At 36.0% G+C, this 25,549-nt stretch overlaps 1 protein-coding gene across 1 annotated transcript in view; it reads right to left on the bottom strand.

The window, feature by feature from the left end:
* Positions 1-25,549, bottom strand: part of LOC148946943 (BBSome complex member BBS2-like) — a 60,137-nt gene that overhangs the window by 21,625 nt on the left and 12,963 nt on the right. The window contains exon 2 of the mRNA XM_089097209.1: positions 974-1,159. Within this exon, the coding sequence (XP_088953335.1) occupies positions 974-1,159 (186 nt within the window). The remainder of the gene's footprint in view (positions 1-973; positions 1,160-25,549) is intronic.

Raw genomic sequence — 25,549 nt, forward strand, 5'->3', positions numbered from 1 at the left:
TTTCGTTTTCGATGCGTTAAAACTGACAAGCCAAGCATCTGTCCACTTCTCAATTCCCTCCAGGTCAGCCTGAAGCTCCTTGTGGGGTTTGCTGGGATCTTTGTCCTTAACAATTGATGTTTTGTTGTCCTGTCATCAGCAAAGCGGTGAAGTTTCTTCACAAGATTGTCCCCTAGGTTGTTTATGAACACCAAGAAAAGAGTAATGTTAGCCTCAGATTTTCAATCAGCAAGCTTGAAAATCCAAATCTACCAGCCACAATGAAAACAGAATACTGATTGGAAAATATTTATCTAATGTGCCATGATCAAAAGTAGTCACACTTTGATCTAACCTTTAGTTATTTTGGACCCTTCATTAAATGATTCCTTAATAATTGCAAGACAAAAAAAAAGTACCGTATTGACCTATAGGGTATAAAATTGGGGGATAGGGGTGGTTTGAGGGGACATGGGCCAGAAATCTGCAAGTTTGGTCTCTAGTCCCACTGATTGAAAGACCCTTGTATAACTCTGATTTCAACAAGGTGAAAATGTCACCTTTCAAAATTGAATGGTTCTAAGTTGATATTTTATATAATTTAGAGCCCTTGCCCCTTGGGGTGCATGGCTCAAGTCACCTTTTGGGCATTTTTTTTGCTTTTAAACTGCTCTGATTAAAATTAGTATCCTCAACTAGTGCAAATTAATAATCCCCTCCCAAAATTCCTATGACCATCCATTCTACATGGTGAAAATCTAGGGAAAAAACACATGTCAGATTGTTCTTAATAAGCTAATTTTATTGCGTTGAATGGACTATTATAAATATATAAATCCATCACTGTGATGGCTGTTTGGGGTTTCTCCATCTAAGCTGAAAGTATACATCACAGGTTTCAAGGTAAAGTTGTAGCTACACTGATGTTAGAAACACATGAAAGAAAGAATTCAGCTTGAATAAAAAGTATAAGCAGTAAAATAAATAAACAAACCTCTTTTTTGAATAAAACATCCAAGCTTTGATTGCAAAGAAGAACTTCATGCTGACTTCTAAATAAAAGGAGATCAGAATCTCTGGAAGTATAGATAGAAGCACAATTCTCCACTAAAGATAAAACTGGACCCTTTTCCCCCATGGTATCTGATTCAGCAAAACGTCTTTCATAGACTTCCAACACCTGAGAAAAAGAGTCAAAGTAACCTATGTGACACAGAAAAAGAACTTCCTACCAGCAATATCCGTAGCTTTCAAGAAACCAAGAAATGGGTCTACATTGGCTGACCACAGTAGAAAAACCAATGTTTTTCTCCTGGAATAAATTAAGAAAGGCAAAGAAATAAAAAATGGATTTTAGGCTGCAATTTCAGGGTGGGGATGGTAAGACAGACAGAGAAAAGAAAAAAGAAAGACAAAACAAGAACATGCAACTGAACTGTACATACCAAAGAACACACATTTATACACAGACAAATTTTATCCTGAAATGTGCATTCTATCCCTATGATGCTCTATAAAACCAAAGTCTTGTTGCAGAGTATGAAAATTTACCTTTTTTAATGAAAATACATTGTACAAAGGATAATATTTGTGCAATCAAAGTATAAATGCTTTCCATGACTATCAATCCTCTGATTTAAAACTGCCGAGTATCAATATTTACATTATTGTATTAAGTATCTTACAACACTATACTTGGTCCTGAGTAGTCTCTAAATTATTAGTCAAGCAATGTTAAATTCAGAAGGGATTAAATTGGTTAAAAGTGTTGGGGACAAAACTCTGCCATTATAGAGCTATTAAGTGCTATAGTAATGAGTATTAGTGTTTTCTATCACTTTTTGGACACCAATCCCTATAATATTTTGTTATAAAGTAATTGACCAATGTGACTAAAACATACAGGACTTTTCAAAAAGCAATATCCCAGCTGATTTTTAAAACTTTTGTTCCTGTATGTAAACTAATTTATTTAACATAGCAAGTTAAAAATTCTGATGTCCATAAAGCAATTGCTTACACTTTGCAAGCGTTTTCCTTAGGCTTATTAGAGTAAACAATTGCCTTCAGATAAATATGAGAGCTGCCCCTTCCTCAACCCTCACTCTTTGCACTAAGTTCAACAGCCCTTGTGTTTCAGCAGTCTTTCTTAAAGAACCTTGGCAAAAGTCAAACTTTAGTGTAAAGAGTGAGGGTTGAGGAAGGGATCCCCTGATATACATAATAATTTCTGTTTGTTTTAAGTTTTAATGTTGCTCCTCACTTTCAGTTGAAAAAACTTGTTTTTTATTTAGTTTCTGACTGATTTTCAAATCGTGCCATGAAATTCCCTTCCTCTCTCCTGTATAAAATTTATCCAGGAAACTTTCCTCCCCAGAAAAATCCCTCTGCAGCAAATTCCTCCCCAAAAGAATATGTATATTTCCCTGTATATTTTACCCATTTCTTTGAACAAAGGGTAAATTGCATATTTCACAACCCTTTCCTCAGACACTATGGGGGGTCATGTCATCCCCAAAGTCATAATTACTGGATCTTTCAACTGGGCTCCATCAAATGGATATCTCAAAGTTTCAATTGAATGTCACAGGAGAAAAAAGGTGCATGGGAGGGGGACTAGTCGCCCTCCAGTCTTTTTGGTCACTTAAAAAGGGCACTAAACTTTTGATTTTCATATGAATGAGACCTCTCGCAATATTCTTGAACCACTGGTTACCTCTAAAAAAGAAAAAAAAGTAACCAACAAATCAACTTGTATCCATGATCTTTCTTCTTGCAAAAAATGGAAAATTCTACATTTTTGTAGACATGAGATTGAAACCTCTGATATATTGAATCTGATAGCATGGTTTTCATTAAGATCAATTGACTTTTTGGGGATATTTCCCCTTTTTTCAAAAATCAGGCAGATTTTCTCACACCTGTAGCTTAAGACAGTAACATTAAACTAAATGGATTTCACACATTTTGAATCATAGGCAGCACAATAGTGCTACCTAAGTAAAAAGGAAAGTGGGCACAATGTGTTATTTAATTATTTTTTTCAGACAAACCTGCTTCATATAGAAGGAGTTGTTGTAGAAACTTTGAAAGGAGCTCAATTGATTGGAAATCTTAAGTTCTAGGGCCCTTTTTAAGAGTCAAAGGTGTTTGGAGGGCAACCAGCCCCCCCCCCCAAGCCCATCATTTCCTCAACACATCCAATAAAAACTTTGAGATAGCCATTTTGTTCAGCATAGTTGAAAGGTCCAGTAATTTTGTTCTTGAGGAATTCCCCCCACCCCGAAGAGTCATAAGGGCAAGGGCTATAAGTTATACTATTGTAATAAGTTGCTCATTGTAATGTTTAAGATTTTTATGGAAGAGGTGGTCATATAAACTTTGGAGGCGGCTCATTTGATTGGAAATCAGAAGTTCAAGTTCCAAGACTTATACTGTTTAGAAATAGGAACATTTTTAGTTGAAGTTTTATTTCAAATTCATATCTAAATAAATAAAATACAACACTTTCATGCTGGAAAAAAACCTATGAGGTTTGCAGTTATGCAAAAGTTCATGTCATATTAGTAGATTAATTAAGAATATTATATCTAAAGCAAGATATATAGCCTATAACCAATTTACTAAAAAAAGAAGATTTTATGAATTAAGAATACATTAAACTAAAAATAATAATACACACATAAAAATATAGAAAAAAATAACAAATCCAGTCTCTAGCACTTGTCAACACTCAACTCCTTCTCCATACCCTTCCAACACCACATTACCTCCTGCCCTACACCTTGTCCAAATTGTTTAGAAGGCAATGGGAGAACAACACTTTTAACCACAAACAAACTACGTTTGTTACATTCTCATAGGTTTTCAGGAAAGTGCAATCTAGACTTAAGTTTAAAGAGCCACAGATTGAGGAAGTGGCAGTTCTCCTTATATTTAAAGTTATTGGCGATGATTTCAAATTTGCTTCTTACTTTTGTGCAAACAAACCTGTTATTTCCAATTTCATTTCTGTTTGTTTTTAATTTGCATATAATGAATAAATTATGGGTTGCACAATAATGTGATTGAGAATGAAGCACATGACCACACAAAATGGTAAGCTTGAGAACTAGCATGTTTTCATGATACTATTTGATACCTTAAATGCAAATTTTTATCCCATAGCTTTTTGTCTTGTACATTGTAGTCTTGGGCATAAAATAGCCAAAAACACTAGTTTCTTGGAGGGTGATTTTTTTCCTGCTTAAAAGGGCCCAAAATTTGCTGTAATGCTCGTTGTTGTTTGTCTTGAAAGTGTTCATGAGATTGACTGAGTCATCAGACACCTTTAGTCCCCAGTTGTATAGATTATGAGCTATGGCTTGATTCATCCAATCAGGGGTGGCTCGAAGGGAGGGTGATACACCGCCCCTGCCTCTTACTAAGTTGTATCAGTCGTTTATTTTGGCCTCATCCAGGTCCTGGGCACTCATCTAAGTAAGGGACAGTCCGAGTCGTTTTTCTTCCTCCTGGAAAAACTTTCACTCATAGACAAGGTCGTTTAAATTAAACCAGGTTTCATAACCCCGTTAGGTCTCTGTTAAAATGATTCCCAAAGGGACTGGACTGGCAGCAACTTGCTTTGTTTCAAAACCTGTTCTTACTCGCGTATAATTTTTGTCCCAAAGGGACTGGACTGACACTCAGCAACTCGCTTTGTTTCTAAACCTGTTCTTACTCGCATATAATTTGTGTCTGTCTCAGATAGGTCGTTCAGATTTAGCCTGTCAACATTATTGTAGGCTAGTTGTTAAAGTGAAGTCTGACTGGATAACATGAATAAACCGAAAGTGAGAAGCAAAGTCACGTGCATGGACTGTGGGTCAAACTTTGACTACGAGTGGAAAAGAAGGCATGAAATTTTTAAACACAATGGAAAAGCAATCAGAGTTCAAATGACAGGAGCCCCGCGAAACCCCTTTGAAGCAAGTGTATCTAGGACAGTGAAAAAAGCTCGATTACAAAACGAGTCTGAGGTTGAGGTGGATACAGCGCTTGAAAAGGACAAGGAAGATTTAGCCATGTACCCATAATTTGTTTCCCACGGCAGGGGTAGTTCTGAAGACGCTGGAATAGCTCATTCCGGTCTGGAAGTAAGTTTTTGGCTACGACTCTAGTCAAACATAGTTACAACCTTGGCGTGTCTGTAACAATTTCCGCAGATATGTCCCATAATATAATTTCCTCTTGGCAAACGCCCCCATGGCGAAACGCCCTCAATCATGAATTTAATACTTCGCCTAGTCCTTTAGGTGCATTGTCGTTAAATAGCAGCCAACTGTTTTTAAAGTGAAAAGAAGAAAAGGTAAATTTAAAAAGTGTTATCATTATAGCTTTCTTCGATGTTTTTTTTTGTTTTTGCGTATATATTATGGTGGTTTCTTATGTTAAAGAAAGTTATAATGATAGAAATCTTTCTTTAGGTTTTGTTATTGTTATTAAATTTAACAGTTTGTTTTAGTTCCTTTTTTGAGGGGGGGGGGCATGAGGGGTCACTATTTGGAAAAGTTTTATGAGTTTGTAAGAGTTAGCCACCGTAAGAAGAGTTTCCTGTGGGGAACGACACCCTTTTCTACGGTTAAGGCAAGTTTTTTATAATGGAAAAGTTTTAGGTAGTGTATGGTGACTTATTGTGTGTCCAGTTCGGCTGCTAATTGATATTTAAAAAAGTGTAGGTGGCGCATAAAAGTTAAGAATTAGATTTGTTGCTTAACTAAATTTGTCGTCACTGAGAGGAGAGGAGGCGGGATTTAAAAAAAAAAAAAAAAAAAAAAAAAAAAAAAAGGCGTATTGTCGAAGTAAAAACAAGACCAATGATTTCGACGGGATCCCAAAAATAGAATATTTATTGGATTTCTTGGTCCAGACAATCGGGTTTGTAGATTTCCGGTCTTCGCCAGACCCGTAAGCATGTTAGCATTTATCCCTAATCTACCACTTAAAAATGTAAAAAAAATGATACCGAAGTGGGGTTTTCGACGGATTACGACCTAACGGATATTCCGCTGAGAAGACCAAGTTCAGATATGGATTCAGCAGCTATGTTTACGCCTAAATATCATCTCCAGTCGAAATCGAATTTAGAAAAAATCTTTTACTTTTACTGAATTCCCGATTTTAGCAATTCCGTGCGAACTACTTGTCCGGCAGGAAAATAAAGTTCAAAAACAGATTCAGCGTGTTTCATTACCCCTATATCGAAACTATAATTATGATCAGAAAAACATTTTTACGAATTTTGGCCTGATTCCAGGCAAACCAATTGTCCGGCAAAAATATAAAGTGACGGATGAGCAAGTATGGATTCAGTATGCAATTTTACTCTATTTCGAATTTATAATCGACTTCATAACACACTTTTATTTCTAGTACGCTAGATTTCCGGTTAAAAACGAATGCAGTATGTCTCCTTACCCCTTATACTTCGGATTTTGTTTTCGTTTTACCAAATTTTCGGTTTTGGCAGGATTCTGAGCGAACTACTTGTCCGGCCCCAAAAAAACTTCAGATACAGATTTAGCATGTATCTTTACCCCAGTACCGAATCTGTAATCGACTTGCAGACACATTTTTATTTCTTCCAGATTTCCAGTTTCGGACGCATTCCGGGCTAAATACTTGTCCGGGAAGAAAATAACGGTCGAAAACGAATTCAGTATGTGTCCTTACCCCTACATCGAACCTCTAATCAACTGCAGATACAACTTTTACTGTTAATCACTTTTCCGGTTTTGGCTGGATTCCGGGCGAACTATTTGTCCAGCGAGAAAATTAGTTCCAGATATGGATTCAGCATGTCTCCTTACGCCTCTAAATCGACTATGTTATTTACTTTTAAAATGGCTTTAACTAACCCCCACCCCTAGATATAGAGCTACATAGCCCATCTACGAAACTGACCTATACTTTGACCCAAATAATCCTCACACTAAGTTTGACCAAAACATCTATAGGCCTACCCCTTCGAGAGTTATCATGCTTACAGATGGACAAATTGTAAAAAGTCATAGATATCCCGTCACTTACGTTTGGGATCCCAAAATTTTAAGATTTTGCATCGAATATTTAGGAACAGTCTTATAGGCACGAAAAACCGGATGTGGGACCAGTTGCGTAGGATATTCACCGTTTCCCTCAAAATATACAGTCTTGTCTTGGGCTGGCCTCGTGCATTAGTAATCCTAGGTCGTTTAAAGCAAAGGTTGCAGTAGTAGCAGTGCTTTCTGTATTTACTGCGGATAACTTGAAAACCCGGTATTTCTGATTAACTGTCTCCTCGTAGTCAAGCAGACCAAAGGTTTCGATGGGATCCCAAAAAGTGGAATATTTCTTAGACTTCTTTGTCCAGACAATCGGGTCTTGTAGATTTCCAATCATCGCCAGACTCCGTAAACATGTTAACATTTATCCCTAATAACGGCCTGAAAATTTACTTCTGCATCGTAATTCAAATCAAAGCTCTATACGACTTCAGAATTAAATTTAGCTTTTTATCAAATTTCCGGATTGCAGGATTCCATACAAACTCCTTGTCCAGTAAAAAAAATAAATAAAATAAAGTTTATCTAATACGGATTCAGTATTTATTTTTACTCCGAACTCGAATCTCTAATCGACTTCAAAAGAAAGTTTTACCTATAGCCAATTTCCGGTTTTGGCCGGATTCCGGGTGAACTGCTTATCCGTTAGAGAAATAAAGTTCAAAAATGAATTCAGCATTTCTCCTTATCCATATATCGAATCTCTAATCGACTTTAGAAATAAACTTTAATTCTACCAAATTCCCGGTTTTGGCATTTACGAACTTGACCTGTACTTTGACCCAGAGGATTCTCACACCAATTTTGAACAAAATATCTCAACCCCTTGCTAGGTAACCGTCACTAACGTTTTAGGATCAGAAAAAGCGGAAGCCTAACCTGGCTCGAAAACAGTCAAACAAGGAGAATGCAAAAATCAGTGTAGTTCCGTTAGGGTGGATAAGAATGGCCTAAGAAGTTCGAGATCTCGGAGTCTGACGTAAGTAAGAAAAGGCGGGTCTGATGCTTTGATAAAACCAATCAGACAGATAAAAAAAAATCAATCAACTAAATATCGCAGAAAAGCCTCACCCAGAATCCGGCCAAAACCGGTTTTGGGGCGGTCTCCGGCGAAATTGTGTTTACTGACAATTTTGTTTCAGGAAATGCATGTTACAATTACCAAGGAAACACTTGGCTTTAGAAGACTGAACTTGACAGGATACCTAGCGACAGAAACGAGAGTTAAATTAGAAACTGGAGAAGAATTCATGTCATCGGTAAAAAAAAATGATGACAAGAAGTCAGATATATGGCAACAGGCCTCTGATCGAAGAAACAACATGAAACTCTTTTCATGTGACGCTAAGATGGAGCACATTATATCAGTAGTTGCTGGATCAGTAGTACCTGACAGTGACATTGTTAAGAACGTCCGGGAAAATTCTGCGTTGAATGCAAGAGATATCTTGGTGGAAATACAATCTACATTATCTTTTGTGTTTGAGCTGTGCAAGGAACTAACAGTCGATTGCACTGAAGAACTTCTTAACATTTCGGCAACTAGTGGACTTGTTGTCGAAAATCACAGTGACGACTCCGAAAGTGTAGTTCACAAGGATCCTGGAATAAGGAAGCCAATCTCTAGCGAAAACTAAAAGAAAGACCTGATTTCATGTGGTCCTAATCAACCAAAGCTGAGTGTTTTCCCAGCTGATCCGTCAATATAAAAAAAGAAACAGTGACCCCAGCTGGTATGAAGATTACCAGTTCTTAGAGTACAGTATCGAGAAAGATGCTGGCTTCTGCTTCGTTTGCTCGCTTTTCCGTAGTGGTCCGGGGCGAGACCAGTTCGAAAACGCTTGGGTGGAAGACGGTATGCAGCGATGACACAAAATGAAGAGCCAAGGAAAAGCAAAGAAAGGAAAACTGGCTAGTCACTTCTCTTCCGGGTCACACAAAGCAGCTTTGTCGGATTATTGTCACTTCGTCAGCAGTAATGGTAATGTTGATTTCCTACTTGATGAAAGAACTCGAGCTAAGCTTTTGCAGCAAGCAAAAGATGAAGAGACAAACAGAAAAATTGTGGCAATTCTTTTGCACGTTGCAAGAACTCTAGCGAGACAAGGCATTGCATTTAGAAGAACGGAAGAACAAAACGGCAACTTTGTTCAATTTTTTCAACTTCTAGCGAGATAAGTACCTGCTCTTGAAGCTTGGTTAAATGATTCTCGGTATAGACCATACAAAGAACTTCTGAAGAACTTCTTAACATTTCGGCAACTAGTGGAGTTGTTGTCGAAAATCACAGTGACGACTCCGAAAGTGTAGTTCACAAGGATCCTGGAATAAGGAAGCCAATCTCTAGCGAAAACTAAAAGAAATACCTGATTTCATGTGGTCCTAATCAACCAAAGCTGAGTGTGTTCCCAGCTGATCCGTCAATATCAAAAAAGAAACAGTGACCCCGGCTGGTATGAAGATTACCAGTTCTTAGATTACAGTATCGAGAAAGATGCTGCCTTCTGCTTTATTTTCTCGCTTTTCCCTAGTGGTCCGGGGCGAGACCAGTCCGAAAACACTTGGGTGGAAGACAGTGTGCGGCAATGGCACAAAATGAAGAGCCAGGGAAAAGCAAAGAAAGGAAAACTGGCTAGTCACTTCTCTTCCGGGTCACACAAAGCAGCTTTGTCGGATTATTGTCACTTCGTCAGCAGTAATGGTCATGTTGATTTCCTACTTGACAAAATAACTCGAGCCAAGCTTTTGCAGCAAGCAAAAGATGAAGAGACAAACAGAAAAATTGTGACAATTCTTTTGGACGTTGCAAGAACCCTAGCGAGACAAGGCATTGCATTTACAAGAACGGAAGAACGAGACGGCAACTTTGTTCAACTTGTTCAACTTCTAGCGAGATATGTACTTGCTCTTGAAGCTTGATTAAATGATTCACGGTATAGACCATACAAAGTTACCTATCTACATAAAATATCTCAGAACGAGTTTATTGAATTGCTTTCAGCAGAAGTCAGGCAGAAGATCCTTGGCGAAGTCCTGGATTCAGAATTTTATTCTGTGATGGTGGATACAAGACCTAATTCTTCACATTCTGATAAGCTTGCATTCGCAATCTACACCATCAGCTCGGAAGGGATACCTGAAGAGAGACAAATAGTTGTTGGTGAGGCAAATGACAAAACTGGTCAGGGTATGGCAGAATGTATTATCGGAACACTGACGAGGAGAGGAATTCCGCTGAATAAACTAGCTTTTCAGTTATAGGACTAAATATGTGCAATGTCTGGTCAGGTTAATGAAGGCCAGCCGAAAGTATCAGAACTTCTCAGTCGTCGTGTGCCTTATATACCCACAGACTAAACACCGTGATAGAGCATATTTGCAATTCATCTCTCTTGATAGCCGAGCTTTTCAATATCCTCGAAGAAATGTATGCGTTCTTCTCTTCATCTACAAAGCGTTTTGCCGCCCTTAAGGAAAAACTCTCTTTGATTGAAAACAGCCTTAATCTCCTAAACTTATCACGGACCCGGTGGACCGCAAGGGCTGAAACCATACAAGCAGTGGTTACTTCGTTTGAAGCAATAGTCTCAGCCCTTGACGAAATAAAACAGATGAAGAACGCCGATACGAAGACGAAAGCACAAGCCAGCGGCCTCCTGAAAAGGATTCTCAACTTCGATTTTATCACCTGCCTCATGTTCATGAAAAATATCATGTACAAGGCCAGGATTGCAACAGAAAAGCTTGAAGAAGAGGAGATGAACATCATCGACGCAATTGAGATGCTAGACGCTACGAAGAAACTTTTTGAAAGTGTCTTGTATCTTGTGAGGAAATGAACAGTTTAATGAACATCATCGACGATCATCATCGATGAACATCATCGACGGAATTGAGATGCTAGACGCTACGAAGAAACTTTTTGAAAGAATATCTTGTGAGGAAATGAACAGTTTAATTGACAGTGCAGCACAGTTTATCAAAAGGATGGAAGTGGACCCAGAGGCTGATTTCATCAGACACCATCGTCGGAGACTTGGACCATCTCGTTATGACAGCCGAGCTCTAAGTCAAGCCGATATCTCAATGTATCAGTTCTATAGACAACATTTCAGAATCTTGTTTGACAAGTTGACTACAATGATGGGAGATAATCTCAGAGCTTGCCTTGTCGATTTTCCGCCATTTTGCACCTCACTCCAGCCTCCTTTGAACAAAAGTATCTCAGTTGCAGATATTGAGCAAGCAACAAAGTTTTTCCCAAACCAGGAAAGAGCTCCAGACGCTACTGCTCTTCAAGTAGAGCTTGAAGTTTTGTTCCAGTTTTGCTAAGGCGCTGCTTGCTTCAGAGAAGTCCTTGGTGAAGGACATCGCCGGAACCGTCAGCTTAAGCAAGCCAATCGTCTCTGCAAATTGGCAGCGACTGCACCTGTTGCAGTTGCAGCTGCCGAAAGAACATTCAGCTAACTCAAGTTTGTAAGGATTTGGCTGAGAACTGCCATGCTTGATTCTCGACTGGATTCCCTCATGTTGTTGGCGAGTGAGAAAGACCTCACCGATGGTGTAGACTTAAACAAGATTGTTCAGCGTTGGTCCATTTTGAAGAAGAGGCGAATCCTGATTTAAGCTTTTCTTTTGTGTATTTGCGCATGTAGTGTTCCGTTTTTGTCCTTCTTTGTTCCCGTAGATGAGTATAAATGATAAAAGACTATTGTCTATGAAATTTGTAGGGAATGACGAGTCGTAGAATATGATCTACAAGTGGTTTAAATGAGGGTTCTCACCCCCCCTGGCCTGAGTGCTTCGAGCCACCCCTGCATCCAATAGAAGAACTTCAGCAAAGGTCCCATCCTTGTATGGTGTAACACACTTTTCAAAATATAGTTGTGTTCTATTCTCTTGTCAAAAGTAACTGTGTTACATCATCAAGCATATGATGATTCAGTTTTTGTTGAGAATTGTATTTTATTTTAATCTTTTTGGTTACTATTGACTAGAGTTCATTCTTTATTATAAACACTAGAAACAGCAAACAGTGAAAGCCAATCTGTTAAAAAATCACACAAAAAGCAGACAACTAATATAGTCAATTAAACTTTTTCCCATAAAATGAGAACTGTACTAATCTATTCTTACTTTGCATACACCCCTCTAGCTGTTTTTGCCATCATACTCTTCAAAAGTCTTGCTTTTATTGATTTCAAATCCCCCTTTTCAATTTTTCACTCCCAAATCTAGTTTATTCAGATTTGGGTAAACCTCTCTAGCAATTTCCTCTAGCAATCATTTATTTGCAATCTTTTCTCACTTAAGTCTTTTTCAAAAATCCATTTTAATTTTTGGTTACTATGAACAGTCCAGCCTAGCCCTGTTCTATTTTAAGACTATATATTGTGCACAGAAAAAAGACTTTGGCTTTTTCTTAGCAAGTGCTAGTAAAGAACAAAATATATTGTCATCACTGTTACCCAAGACACTCTTTAAGGTATATTATTCATAATTTCTTTAAGGTGTTCTAATTGATTTTCTTTCATGTGTTTCAGTCTGTACCTTCCTCTCTACAGTATGGCCTTGTTCTTGTATTTTATACTTTTTATTTCATTTATGGTTGTCACCTACAATTATGATTCCATTCACCATATTCTATATGAAGATGCATTTTTTTTGTAAAAAATTGATTTTATTTTAAATATTATGTTAGTTAATTACAAAAATGAGTAGATGTGGCAATTTCTTTTAACATAAGCACTTAAACAGCTCTCTATGATGTTCGAGTGCCCTGCTAGCTGTAGAGAAAGTAAAATCAGAAAGAAGAGGTCACATAAGTACTTCCCATGTAAAAAAGGGTTTTTCATTGTTGTTCTATCCAGAGGCCAATACGGGATTTTTCTTAGCAAGGGGGGGGGGGTATAAATGATTGCTCTGATAAACTTGCAAACAAAGAAATACCAGCAAGTTAAAAGGAACCTCAACAATTATATGTCATAGGTAGGTAGTGGAAATGGTTGTAAATTTAATTTAAAATCTGGTGAGAATTAAAGTACTAATAAATCTGTTGAAGTTAAAATGATGTAAAATGATACAAAAAATAGTAAGTTATAAAAACCATCCAGCCATAAAATAATAAAAAAGCAACTCACAAAAATAATGATATCTAATATTTTCTGCATAATTTTTAGGCTCGAACCATCTTTTTGAGTTATGCATTCTTTATGACTATTTGTGTATGTCAAACTATTTAGCATGTTGCCTAACTATATGATATTGCTTAGTAATTATGATACTAATGAAGAGTAGGAAATGAGGATTAATATACAATGGTATATGTGTAAAAGATTGAACATTAAATACTAGTTTGTTTAGAAGTGTAACAAAAACACAGAGCAAGGAGATAGAAATACATAGAAGACATTTAAAACAAGGGTTTTAAGTAAAGGCAATAAAACATTAAGTAATCACTATTTCTTTTTAAGAATAGTGTTTTAATAAAGTGTCAACTTTGACAAAATCTCAAAAATTTACTAATCAAACTTTCACTTGTTATAACAATATAGTGGATCTTTCCCCTTTTCAAATATATTTTGCTTAAATTACACAATTGACAATTTTATAAAAAAGGGTCGATTTTTCTCTTTCTATACATGCCATAAAAAATTATCACACAGTCAATGTCTACCTCAATATTTTGGTGAACGCTTATAATGGCTAGTCCTGTCAGTTTAGAGCTCTTTGTTGCTATTTCCTCTTCTATTCACCATAAAATATTCATATAAAGACGAAAATTGTCAGAGAAATAAGAACTCTAATAAAGATGCATGTAGGTATGTGCTTCAAACTAATATTATGAGCTGAAATAGTCCTTAAAAAAACAAATTATTATGCGTTTGGTATTGTTGTATTTGATAGGTATAAATTGGTGATTTAGATTCTCAGGGTTTCAAGCTGTGGCAGAATTTTTATTTTTTTTAAATCTTGAAATTTTCAGATATCCAATCTAATGTCTAAATCTTGATGTCTGTTGAGCCAAAAAATACAAATTAGATATTTGGTTCAGATTTAGCATCAAGTAAGAGAATTACCCCGAAAAAAAATTTGATTTATATACAACTAATTGTGGAAATATGATAGGATGTTATGGGCCAAAACAAGTATAAAAATCCTCGGTGGTATATATAGCAGTATATACAATTTTATAAATAAATATATGCAGCCCCTATACATAAGCATAACTGTATTTTGTGGCTGGTTAGTATTGAGAAGGTGAGAAATTCTTAAGTAATACTGTAGTTGCATTCCATTTCTGTGGTTAACTCAAGTGGTGTGAATTCCCACTTTTTTTCAACAATTCATTAGTTAATGTTTGAAAAAAATTGATGTCATTCCACTGATTTAAACAAAAAATTCAGAGACTCATCTAAACTGACTAGACAAAAAAAACACATTTTATTATTTGCATTCTTTTACAGTTCTTTGAAAATCTATTTTTCTTAAATGATTAATACAACCTTTGGAGGAGTATTTTGACTCATAAACTTAGTTTTAAGTGCATATTTTTACAAACCCTTATTGCACCGTAAGTAATATATGATATATACTTAAAATATAAAAAATAAAATTATTTCCTTCTAAAATACTTCCGATATAAATTAAACTCCCCATAATTGACATTACATCCCGTTTAAAACTCGAGTCTAAATTCCTATTCAACAAAAAAAAAACCGCATTTTATTCTCAGTCAAATCTCTTTAAAGTACCAAGTAAAAAAAGATGATTATATTTGCATAAGAGCTTGATAAATTCCAGAGTACTTCGAAATGCTTTACAGCATTCGACACGTTTTGTTTTACAGACCAACAGATGTAAAATGCGGAAAAGGCCGTGGATCGAATGAAGGTACTAATCAAAGGAGATGGTTTTGAATTTCGCGAAAATACTTGACAAAAAATCACGCGACATTTGTTTTATACAAAGTTTCAAGTTATCCTAGGAATGTGAATATTTAATGATCAAAATATTGCAAATAAATTATTGGACGGTCAGTTAGAATAATGATTTTAGTTTGTCAGTATAATAATAAAGTAGGGGGCCCTCCAACAGGAGTTGGGCCAATCGTTAAATAGCTCTTAGGGCACAGAATCAACACTCGTGTTATTTAGTGATGAAAAAGTGTTTTTCGCGTCATTATTGCATTACCATTCTATGATCGATTATGATATTATCATTCTGACTGTCAGTACGATTGAATCGAAGTTTTGCTTATATACATACATTGCTGAATACTCAAATGTAATTCTTAATAAACCTATTACTTTTCTATTTGTGTTTGTTTTCATTATATGTCTGTATCTCGCATCATAGTAGGTAACTAGTTCAATTGTACTCCACTGGTAGCGCTCCCAAGGAATCTGATCACCATATAACACTAGAGGAACTTAGCCAATAAACAACTAATAAGTACGGCTACGCATTTGGACAATCGACTCCCCAACCTAAGTTAAATACCCCACAAAATAATTCAAACCTATTACTTTAATCTATTTCATTTTCTCCCATAGGGATTGGCGCGGTCATTTTCTACCCCAATTATACGCATTCCATTTTCCCCCCATTACAAGTGGCGCGGTCGTAAACGTGGAGGAAAATAAATGAAATAGTTTATGCTACAATTTTTTTCTCTCTCTCTCAATTTTAAATAAATGAATAGATACAGACTTATAAGAAAAAGTGTCTAAGCCTAGAACCCTTAAGCTAGTAATAGGGACATCCTTTTAGAATATCTCATAGGAGATAGTAGTTCTCCCCTGAATAGGTTAAGTGAAAAAGTCAATTAATTGTGATTGTGTAATTTTGTAAAGTTGGTTTAATTATTTAAAAAAAAAACGCAAAGATGTCTGAAGAATTAAGTGAACTATTAATTGCGCAAAAATAGCTCGCGAAAAATGTTGAAATAACAAAATCTATCCCTCAATATGATGGACAATCAGACGTCGACGAATGTAATATCCAATTGGCCCAATTTGTAGAATTAACAAAAACAGAGCTAAAAACGTAAATAAATATGCTCCTCTTAAGATTAAGAGGGCAGGCTTTAACCTTCCTAAAGCAAATTAAAATACTGTAGGGAATGATGACAATTTTCCAATAAATACAATAGACAAATTGTTAACGGCATTCAAAGATAAATTTATCGGAACTAGTTCAACAAATAAATTAAAACATGGAACGGTATGCTTCGACCAAACACAGAATGTAAGAGAATATTTACATAATATAAGAATTTCAGTCGAAGCAAAATTTGGAAAAGGTTCAGGAGAATTGTATGAAAAATCATACTTCATGCCTTTTTACAAGGGCTTCCACCAAAATTAAATAGAATGGTAATATCTAAAAATATTCAAACGCTAGACCTAGCAGTTCAGGAGGTTGAACGAATGATCGAAATTGACACGATTGTGGCAAACCACGGTAAATCAAAAATAAATAGCATAGGCGAATCAACCGCAAGTTTAGCCTCCCTTGAAGGTCAGGCTTCTCCCAATTTCTTTTCAGGGGACAATTCCCCAGTTGCCACAAAGAAATAGAACACGAGAAACCGCTAGGCAAAAAACAGTAAGTTTTCGGCCCATCAAACCAATTAATTATGGAAATAATCCTACAATAATAAGATGCTATACTTGTAATCGTCCTGGGCATATCAGCATATCGCGAGAGAGTGCCGTCCTAGGATCAGGGCCATAACTGATTCATCAAGGAATGTCGTCGGGAATACACAAAATTATGGCAACCATTTGTTCGGGAGAAAAAATTTTAGCGCCAGTGGTGCCGAAGAATATAGGCGTAATGGTAGCCTATGTTCAAATTTAAATGCCAGTGGTGCACAAGGTTATAGGCAGTGAAGATTACGCCTACTAATACCTCACAATGCGTACTAACAGAATTTGTATAACCCTCCCCCAATAGACAGAATAATTATCGATTCCAAAACTCAAATACACGACAAAGCCAATATAGCGCAAGAATCGTATATCCTACGAGACTTAATAGAAATTCAGAAAACTTGCCGACGGAAAATATTAATTTTTCAATAACGCGAGATGAACAGACGTTACAAGCGTTGGGAAGATGGGCATGTCTGAATCTCTGTTGCAGGTACCAAAATACGAAAAAACCCGCAGGGAAACTTGTCAGGCCCCTCAGAAGAATGAATTGGACCGAAAAAGGGGCCAGAATCTTTTATAGGTCCAACCCAATAATAGTACTGTTTTTTAGAGATGGTAACAATACTTTACCCATATGTAATTACTTTTGTGTGGCAAATGTTTACTTCAAAGCATTAGTCGACTCTGGTGCGACAGTTAATATAATAAACTCATGCGTATTTAATAAGTTACCTCCGCATATTAGGCGACGGAAAAATTTTAATAATCCCAATTTAACTAGTGTAACAGGACATAAATTGGATGCAAAAGGTTCAATTCGCCTAGATGTGAAAAGGATAATATAATTTTTCCGACAAACTATGATATGCAAAAATGGTCCATATGAAGTCATCACCGGCGCTAATTTTTTAAGATTGAATAAGGTATTATTAGACGTAGCGAACGAAAGACTTGTATACCCTGCAAACACCTCTTCCCCTACTTTAAGAGATTGTAACAGAGGTTAGGAAGAGGGTGTAACAGTAAATAGAATTTCTGGCGGTATAATGTGACAATTTTTTGAAACTGATTCCTCGCTACAAAGAGGAGACGGCATAACCAGAAATTTGCTTCCTTATTCTGGGAGACATCGGAGAAGTGAAGTAAATTTAAATAATAAGTGGATCGAATCGGCAAAAATAAAAATAGGAGATATGCGACGATATAGGTCGAACGAAATCAAGGAAATAGTGAAATTATGGAAAAAAATAGTAAACCCCAACGCGGTTCATGCGCAACCAACGTTATTGGCGGAAGGCACGAAGCAATATAATTCCAGTCTAAATTTAATAGATAATGAAAGTGAAGAAAAATATTAAGGGTTCGCAACTCAGAAAACAAAAGTCCCTCCTAAAGCGATGCTAAAAGTTCAAATATCACAAATGATTGAACGAGTGAGCGACAAATCCGAAATATGTTTCGTGATTCTGTCTGACGGAATTTCCGAAAATATGTTATACAAAGAACAGATTATATCTTACGAAAACGGAGAAAGTTTTATTTGGGTAACTAATAACCATTAAAATGATACAATTACGATAAAAAAGGGAGCGTGTCTAGTTCAAATCCAAGTTATCTCGGAGGATGATTTAGATAAGTGGAAAAATTCCAAAAGAAACCGAATTAACGGCATTAATACCTCAAATAACAAATACCCTCTAACTAAATCGCAATTTTTAAACAAATTTAATATGGATCATATTAGTGACTTGGAACTCAAGAAAAAATTATGCGAACTATTCTGGAATTTTAACGATGTATTTTCCACATCTGAATATGACATCGGAATGAACCGTTTTATGAACATTCAATTCTAACGACCGGTAATCGTGTTGAGAAGCAGCCGTATCGTATACCGTATAAGCATAAAGAGTGGTTCAAAAATAAAATTCACAGATTAGAAAAAAAAATAACATTATACGCCCCAGTATAAGTCCGTATTCAGGACCCGTGATCCTAGTCCCAAAAAAGATTGGTGACCTGAGACTGGTAGTAGATTATAGAGCCCTTAACAAGCAAGTAGTCAGTGATAAATTTCCTTTGCCAAGTCTAGACGAAATTCTTGACTCTATCTCAAGTAAAAACAAAATTTTACTTCCTTAGATCTTACCCAAGGCTATCACCAAGTAAAAATAGCAGAGAAAGATGTCTATTAAACTGCGTTTTCTACAACCGAATGTGGTTCCTATGAATACTTAAGAGTAACTTTTGGACTTAAAACAAGTTCAAGCGTGCTATGCAGACCCCTATTACACCTATTAAGAGGATTAAAGAATATCATTCATTTTGTTGATGATGTCATATGTGTGGGAGAAAATGCTGAACAACATTTAGTAACATTAGCTAAAGTGTTCGAGAAATTCAGAGAAGGCAATCTAAAATATCGCCTGAAAAAGTAAATTTATTTCAACCTGAAATTCAATTTTTAGGAGTAGTGGTGACGCAAGGAGAGATATCCTCAGACCCAGATAAGATAAAATGTGTTGAAAATCTTAAACCCTCTCGAACTATGAAAGAATTAAAAGGAATTTTAGACCTTACCGGTTACTTTAGAAAATTCGTGCACAATTACTCCCAAATTGCGAAACCCCTAACGGATTTAACTAAAGGGAACTGCCAAAATGTCACCTGGTCTCAGGAAGCTCAAACTTCCCTAGACCGTCTCAAAAAGGCACTCACTTCTGAACCAATATTATGGTTGTCTGATTTTGAAAACGGACAATTCGTGGTCACAACTGATGCCAGTTCGAAAGGCATTGGTGCTATTTTTTCGCAAATACTTCCGGCAGAAAAACCTAATCCTCTACAGGGACCACCAAATCAGAAAAAAATAGAAAGAGTTATATGCTATTCGAGCAGAACTTTATCAAAAGGCGAAAGTAGTTATTCCGCCACAAACTTAGAATTATTATCTATAATCCACCACTTGGATAAGTTTAGATATTATTTAATTGGTAGAAAATTTAAGCTACGTTCTGACAACGAAAGCCTTCAATGCTTGCGCACTTTTAAAAACCCCACTGGAATTCTAGCTAGATGGATTATGAAAATCCAAGACCTAGATTACGAATTTGAATATTTAAAAGGTAAAAAAATGCAGCTTGTGACTTCTTGAGTAGATTCCCATAAAATATTTCCGATGAGATATTTTCTGAAGCCGAGAAGCTGAGGACGCTGTCGGAAGCCGATCAGGACAAAACTAGTGATATATCTTCTGAAGCCGAGAAGCCGAGGACGCCATCGGAAGCCGAGCAGAACAAAATTAATGCTATCAGTACTAAGAGTAAACGTGAGTATAAGAAAAACAAAGTTGAAGATAGAATAAAAGAAAATTAGGATAACTATTGTCCTTTATCCTTGGATAACGTTAAAAGAAATCAAAAAAATCATGAAATATTTCAAGCCCTATTATTTATTTTGTGAACGATGATATGTTACCAGATAAATTCAGAACTCTTTGAAAAGAAATAGATACTTTTTATTATGATCGTAACGAAGAAATTTTATGCAGAATTGTGACAGCTGAGGCAAATAGAAACCAAACCTCAATAATACCTGTATTACCCCAAAACTTAAAAATACCTGCCTATGAATGTTTTCATTCAGATATAGGTGGACATTTAGGAATAACGAAAAATTTTCAAAAATTAAAACAATATTTCTATTTTCCGTCGGCGTTGACAAAACTTAAAGACTTTGTAAATAAATGCGAAGCATGTAACTTAAGAAAAAAAACCCAAGCTTATCCTAACCCCCCAATGGAAAGAGTCCCAGTAGCGAGGTTCCCCTTCGATATTGTCTCCTTTGATTTGTATGGAACCAGTGGAGGCCTACCTGTTTCCAACAGGGGCCATACTTGTATCCTTTCAGTTATAGATCACTTTTCCGGATATACTTTTGCTAAAGCATTAAAAAATCAAGGCGAGTACGCTACGTGTTAAGCGTTAGCGAAATTATTTTTAAAATTTGGCATTCCTGACAAGGTCATAAACAATAACGGAAGTAATTTTGTTTCTAAGGTAACAAAGGATTTAATGAGTTTTCTTAATATAAAGAAATTGGTGACATCTCCTTATCATCCTCAAGCTAATGGTAAAATAGAGAATAGGCATAAAATATTTTCGAATGGCTTAAGCATTTATACAAAAGACAACAGGAATGACTGGGATCAATTCTTACCTTATTTAACCAACATGATCAATACTGCTTATTCAAAGACAACCAAAGAAAGTCTTTTTTATTTGTTATTTGGTCGCGACTTCAGAATACCGTATGATGATATTGTTGAGTCCCGACAATATTACAATAACACTGAGGATTACAAACAAGAATTCATGAATAGGATGAGAAAAACTTACAAGATAGTTAGGCAAGAGTTGGAGAAAAGTAAAATAAGCCAAGAGCTAAGAAACCTACCCAAAGTTGAGGGAAAAATAGATTTTAAGATAGGAGATTGCGTCTACCTAAAGAATTAGGCAAAGACGGAAGGCAATAAACTTTCCAATAAATATTCTAGACCGTATAGAATAATAAAAAAAACGATAACGATTTTAATTTTAAAATCGTGAACCCCGATGATGGAAGAAATTACAAGGCACATGTTAGCCGAATAAAAAGATCCAAATTCCCGAAAGAGGGGTATCGCGACCCTCATCTACCGATATGTCAGATGCAGAAAACAAACCCCCTAAATCAAGATTGGCTGAGCTAAAACCCTTTAATTTCAAGCAAGATTATTTTGAAAATGATAGTGATGAGGAAAACTTTGAAGAATTTTTAGCTATGAAAAACCTAGTTATTCCCAAAGGAAATCCCCTAGTAAAAGCAAGAATAAAACCACCAAAAAGCCCAAAAAGTTCGTCATCGGAGTGTGGAGAATTAGATTATAAGATATCTCCAAAAACCCAATTTTTTCCAGATAGAATCTCTACCCCTTGTCCCCCCAAAAAATTTCCAGATGATATGGTTTCCCCAGCAACCCCAATAGAGACCCCTGTCGCTACAGGAGGAATTAAACAGAGCTGTAGAAACTCCAGGCAATATTATAAAAAAAACTCCTCCCAAAGATTCGGTTAAAACAAACCTTTCCCCATAGAAACGAGGCAAAGTACACTGCCTTGGAATCAAACTCCCAAGGATGCGCAGCAAGGACAGTATTACGACATAACCATAACCAAGGTTAAGCCTTAAAAATGGTCTTCGTGGAGGAAAACACTAGTGCAAAAAATGCCTCACCACCCTGAAGACATGCCATTTAAACAATGGAGGAACCCTGCAAAACTTTTGATTCCTCTCAGAACTCTCGAGTCTTTCAAGTCTCCCGAGTTGAGAACTCAAAACGAGGATTTGGGGAATAAAACTTCCACTTTCAGGAGTAGAAATCTACGAAGGAAGGACAGGTTCTGCCTCAGGAACGCAAAATGCCACGTCTAAAAGTTATAATACGGACTCATCTAAAATCAGTTCCGAAGAGTCTGGCGGCGAATCAGACCAGATAGCAGTCAAAGAAACAGGGAAGTCAAAACTGACTTCAGCGGCCACGCACGCGAAAGAAACAAAATTAAAAGGGCAAGAATTTTTGAAAAAAAAATTTAAAAGTTCGATCTTATATCGCTGAGAAAACCTAAAAAGAAAAAACCGCAAGAACCTGAGGAAAAAGTAACGACACAATCGGGCAGAACGGTTAAAAAACCTGATAGATGGAAATATCCCTAGTTAATGTAAAGTCAAAATACTATTGCTACGAAAGCATACATATTCTTGTCGTAGGGAGATTGTGCCCACAGTCATCAACGAATAGTTTTTTTTATTAGTTGATTGAGGCGGGTTTCACATACTTTATGAAAAATCAACTTACAATCCACAGGAATAAATTTAAAAGTATACAAATGAATTAACCAAGTCAATATAAGTGAATATATAGTGATACAAGTGAAGTCAAAGCCTTAGTGATTGATGAGAAAGACCCGAAGTAGGAAGCTCGTGGTCGGCCGATGATGATAAGTAGTGTCTTAGGTCCTATTTGGCACATTCTGCCCACCGGGTAGCTCCCTTACGAGACAACTGTACCTCTACAAAAGAGAATTACGAGTGCCCTTCCCCCAATTACTCCAGTTACAAAAAATATATTACACAACCAACACAACCATCCAAAATAAATCGGACATAACGAAATTAAATGACGGATTCTATATCGTGGAAAGTTTGTGTTCCGTCTCGCCTACTAACGGTGCTTTGTTCAGTTAGTAGAAGAGACAGTTCCTATACTCCTCTATGAACATCAACCAAACATTGTTACAAAATGACCCATGGAGCCCATTTTTCCCTTCCTTATTGCATGATGTCGTTAAAACTAAAGAAAAACCCTATATTGTAGTGAGTTTTAGGCAAGGTTTGACTTGGGATAACGTTGGTTCTGTTTTGAGCCATTAACCCACACCTTTACATAGATAATATTACAAAAATTCCTAATACAAAAATTTGCGTAGCTATAAATTGATCATTTTCAGATCATGACAACAGAATCAAGAACTATCCGAAAGGCGATAATTCATACCGAGTTTATTACAATAATGAACGCAAATGAAAAAATTATATACTGGGCAGCTATATTAGTGTTTGACGAACAAGGAAATCAGACATATGCGAAAGAATGAGATTTAACCTACAATCTTAAAGGGTATGCATCACGCACTTATAAATATGGATTAGCACTCGCGAATACCCCTAAATATCGTCTGGCTAGAGGGGAAGTCAAAATAAAATATAGAAAAAGAAGCGCAAAACAACCTTAGTTGTTTGCAACTAACAGTAAGACATCTATAAAGGAATCTCAATATAAATTATTTCTGCTCTAAGGGACCCACTCAAACTGATTTTTTACTCCTTGATAAATGCAGAGCCTCCGAAATTTGCTATAATTTGGAGGAAAATGCTCGATGTGTCAAATATGAAGGCATTCATCATCCTTTATTAGAAATCCAATATTATAAACAATTTTTATTCGACCCTGAATCCGACGAATACAAATTCCTGAGTAATAAATTATTTATGAAGCGTATAAAAACTCACCAAAGAAAAAGAGACGCCTATAAAAATAATAAGAAAAAAAATCAGAGAAAATTCTAAATTCTACACCTAACAAAAAATTTTTTCCCTTTAGAACCCTCGACAATAATGAATTAGCGTGAATTCTACAAATGTATCTTTAGTTAAAATTAAAATCACGCATTTCCAGATACACCAAACCGCGACGACCTCTCGCGTATCGTCATTATTGGCTCAGCAAAAAATCAGGAAGAGATAACCTACATGGAACATTACTAACCCCACTAGGTAGAATATTAATTTATTAACAAAAAAAACAACATGATAAAATTTCTCAGTTGTCTGCAATTAAATAGACCAGATCTAACATCAGAAACATCACGTTTTATGTCTCCACAGTGTTTTCTTGCGGATAAAAAATATCACAGTATGAATAACATAAATAAATCATTGAGCGAATATGTATTAGTGAAAGTAGTAGAGGAACTAAATTTCGTCACGCTACATTTCCTCCTAAAATCACCTAAAAGTCCCCTGGAAGATAGAGTAATCTTAAAAATGATAACAAGCTTAGTATATTATAATTTTATTACACGGGCAATGTTAACAACAGTAGAACGCACTAGATTAGCGGCTACCATGACGTTCAGAACTCTCTTACAAAAAATTCCAATGTCCAACTATTCCCTAATTGCTGAATTTATCAAAGAAAACCTATGGTAAACTCAGGATGAGAATGGTACCACTACAATTTGGTCACTTAGATTCCTAACAGTATTAATTGATCGAGGGTATAACCTACTAAATTGAGGAAATTTCCTTAAAATGTTGTATAAAAACTGCTGGAACTTTGATGGCATAAACCCTGAAATAAAATCCAACACATTGGAAGTTACCGCGCGAGATTATAAGGACATAAAGAAAATAACATTAAACTTTTTTGAAGAAGATGACAATTTCGGATCCAAAGTTTTCTCTGGTTTTGAAATTATTGTACGTGAACAAAAATGTTGTAATGCGTCGCACATACAATTAATTTTTAGAGTAGTAAGTCATAAATAGTCCGCTCTCCTTAGCTGAACGGTGTCGCAAAGTAATTCGTGAAAATATGCAAAAGAAAGATATATCAATCAATCAATCAATCATTTATTACCCACAACTACAAGACAAAAAGTAGTTCAAGTGGAGTATAAACATAATAATAAAAAAGAAAAACAAAAAAGAACTCAACAAACACTAGCAATTAAATTAAACTAAGAAAAGAACTGTAACAGACCGTTGTCAGCGCCAATATTACAAAATGCATCTGCAGAAAAATTTTTGTGTAGGTCACCGAGCTTTTGAGTTACATCCGTAACATAGAAATTTTTAACTAGATACCGATTTCTGGTCCATGGCGGCAGAGAAAGAAGAAATTTGCAAGATTTGAAATAATTAACTTTAATCTTTTTTAAATCCTTTAACTTAAGAACAGAATGACACCCGAAAAATAAAGCAGAGAATGATCAGAAAAGGTCGAGAATAAGCGCCGAAGAGCTCTTCTGTCATATTTTCCATGGTTTGCTACAATTTTTGAATAACTGAACAGAGTTTTTCTTACTGATTCAGCAACAATCTGTTTACAAAAGAGAGCTAGAGAATAAGAAACAGTAATACCACGCCACCGAAAGGAAGAGACAGAAAGTACAGAAAATTCATTACATACCAGTGGAGTAGACGAAGACAGATTATAAGATAAGAATT

Source organism: Artemia sp. Qi Xiang Cuo, chromosome 11 (assembly GCF_049724085.1).
Source record: "Artemia sp. Qi Xiang Cuo chromosome 11, ASM4972408v1, whole genome shotgun sequence".
Classification (NCBI taxonomy): Eukaryota; Metazoa; Arthropoda; class Branchiopoda; order Anostraca; family Artemiidae; genus Artemia; species Artemia sp. Qi Xiang Cuo.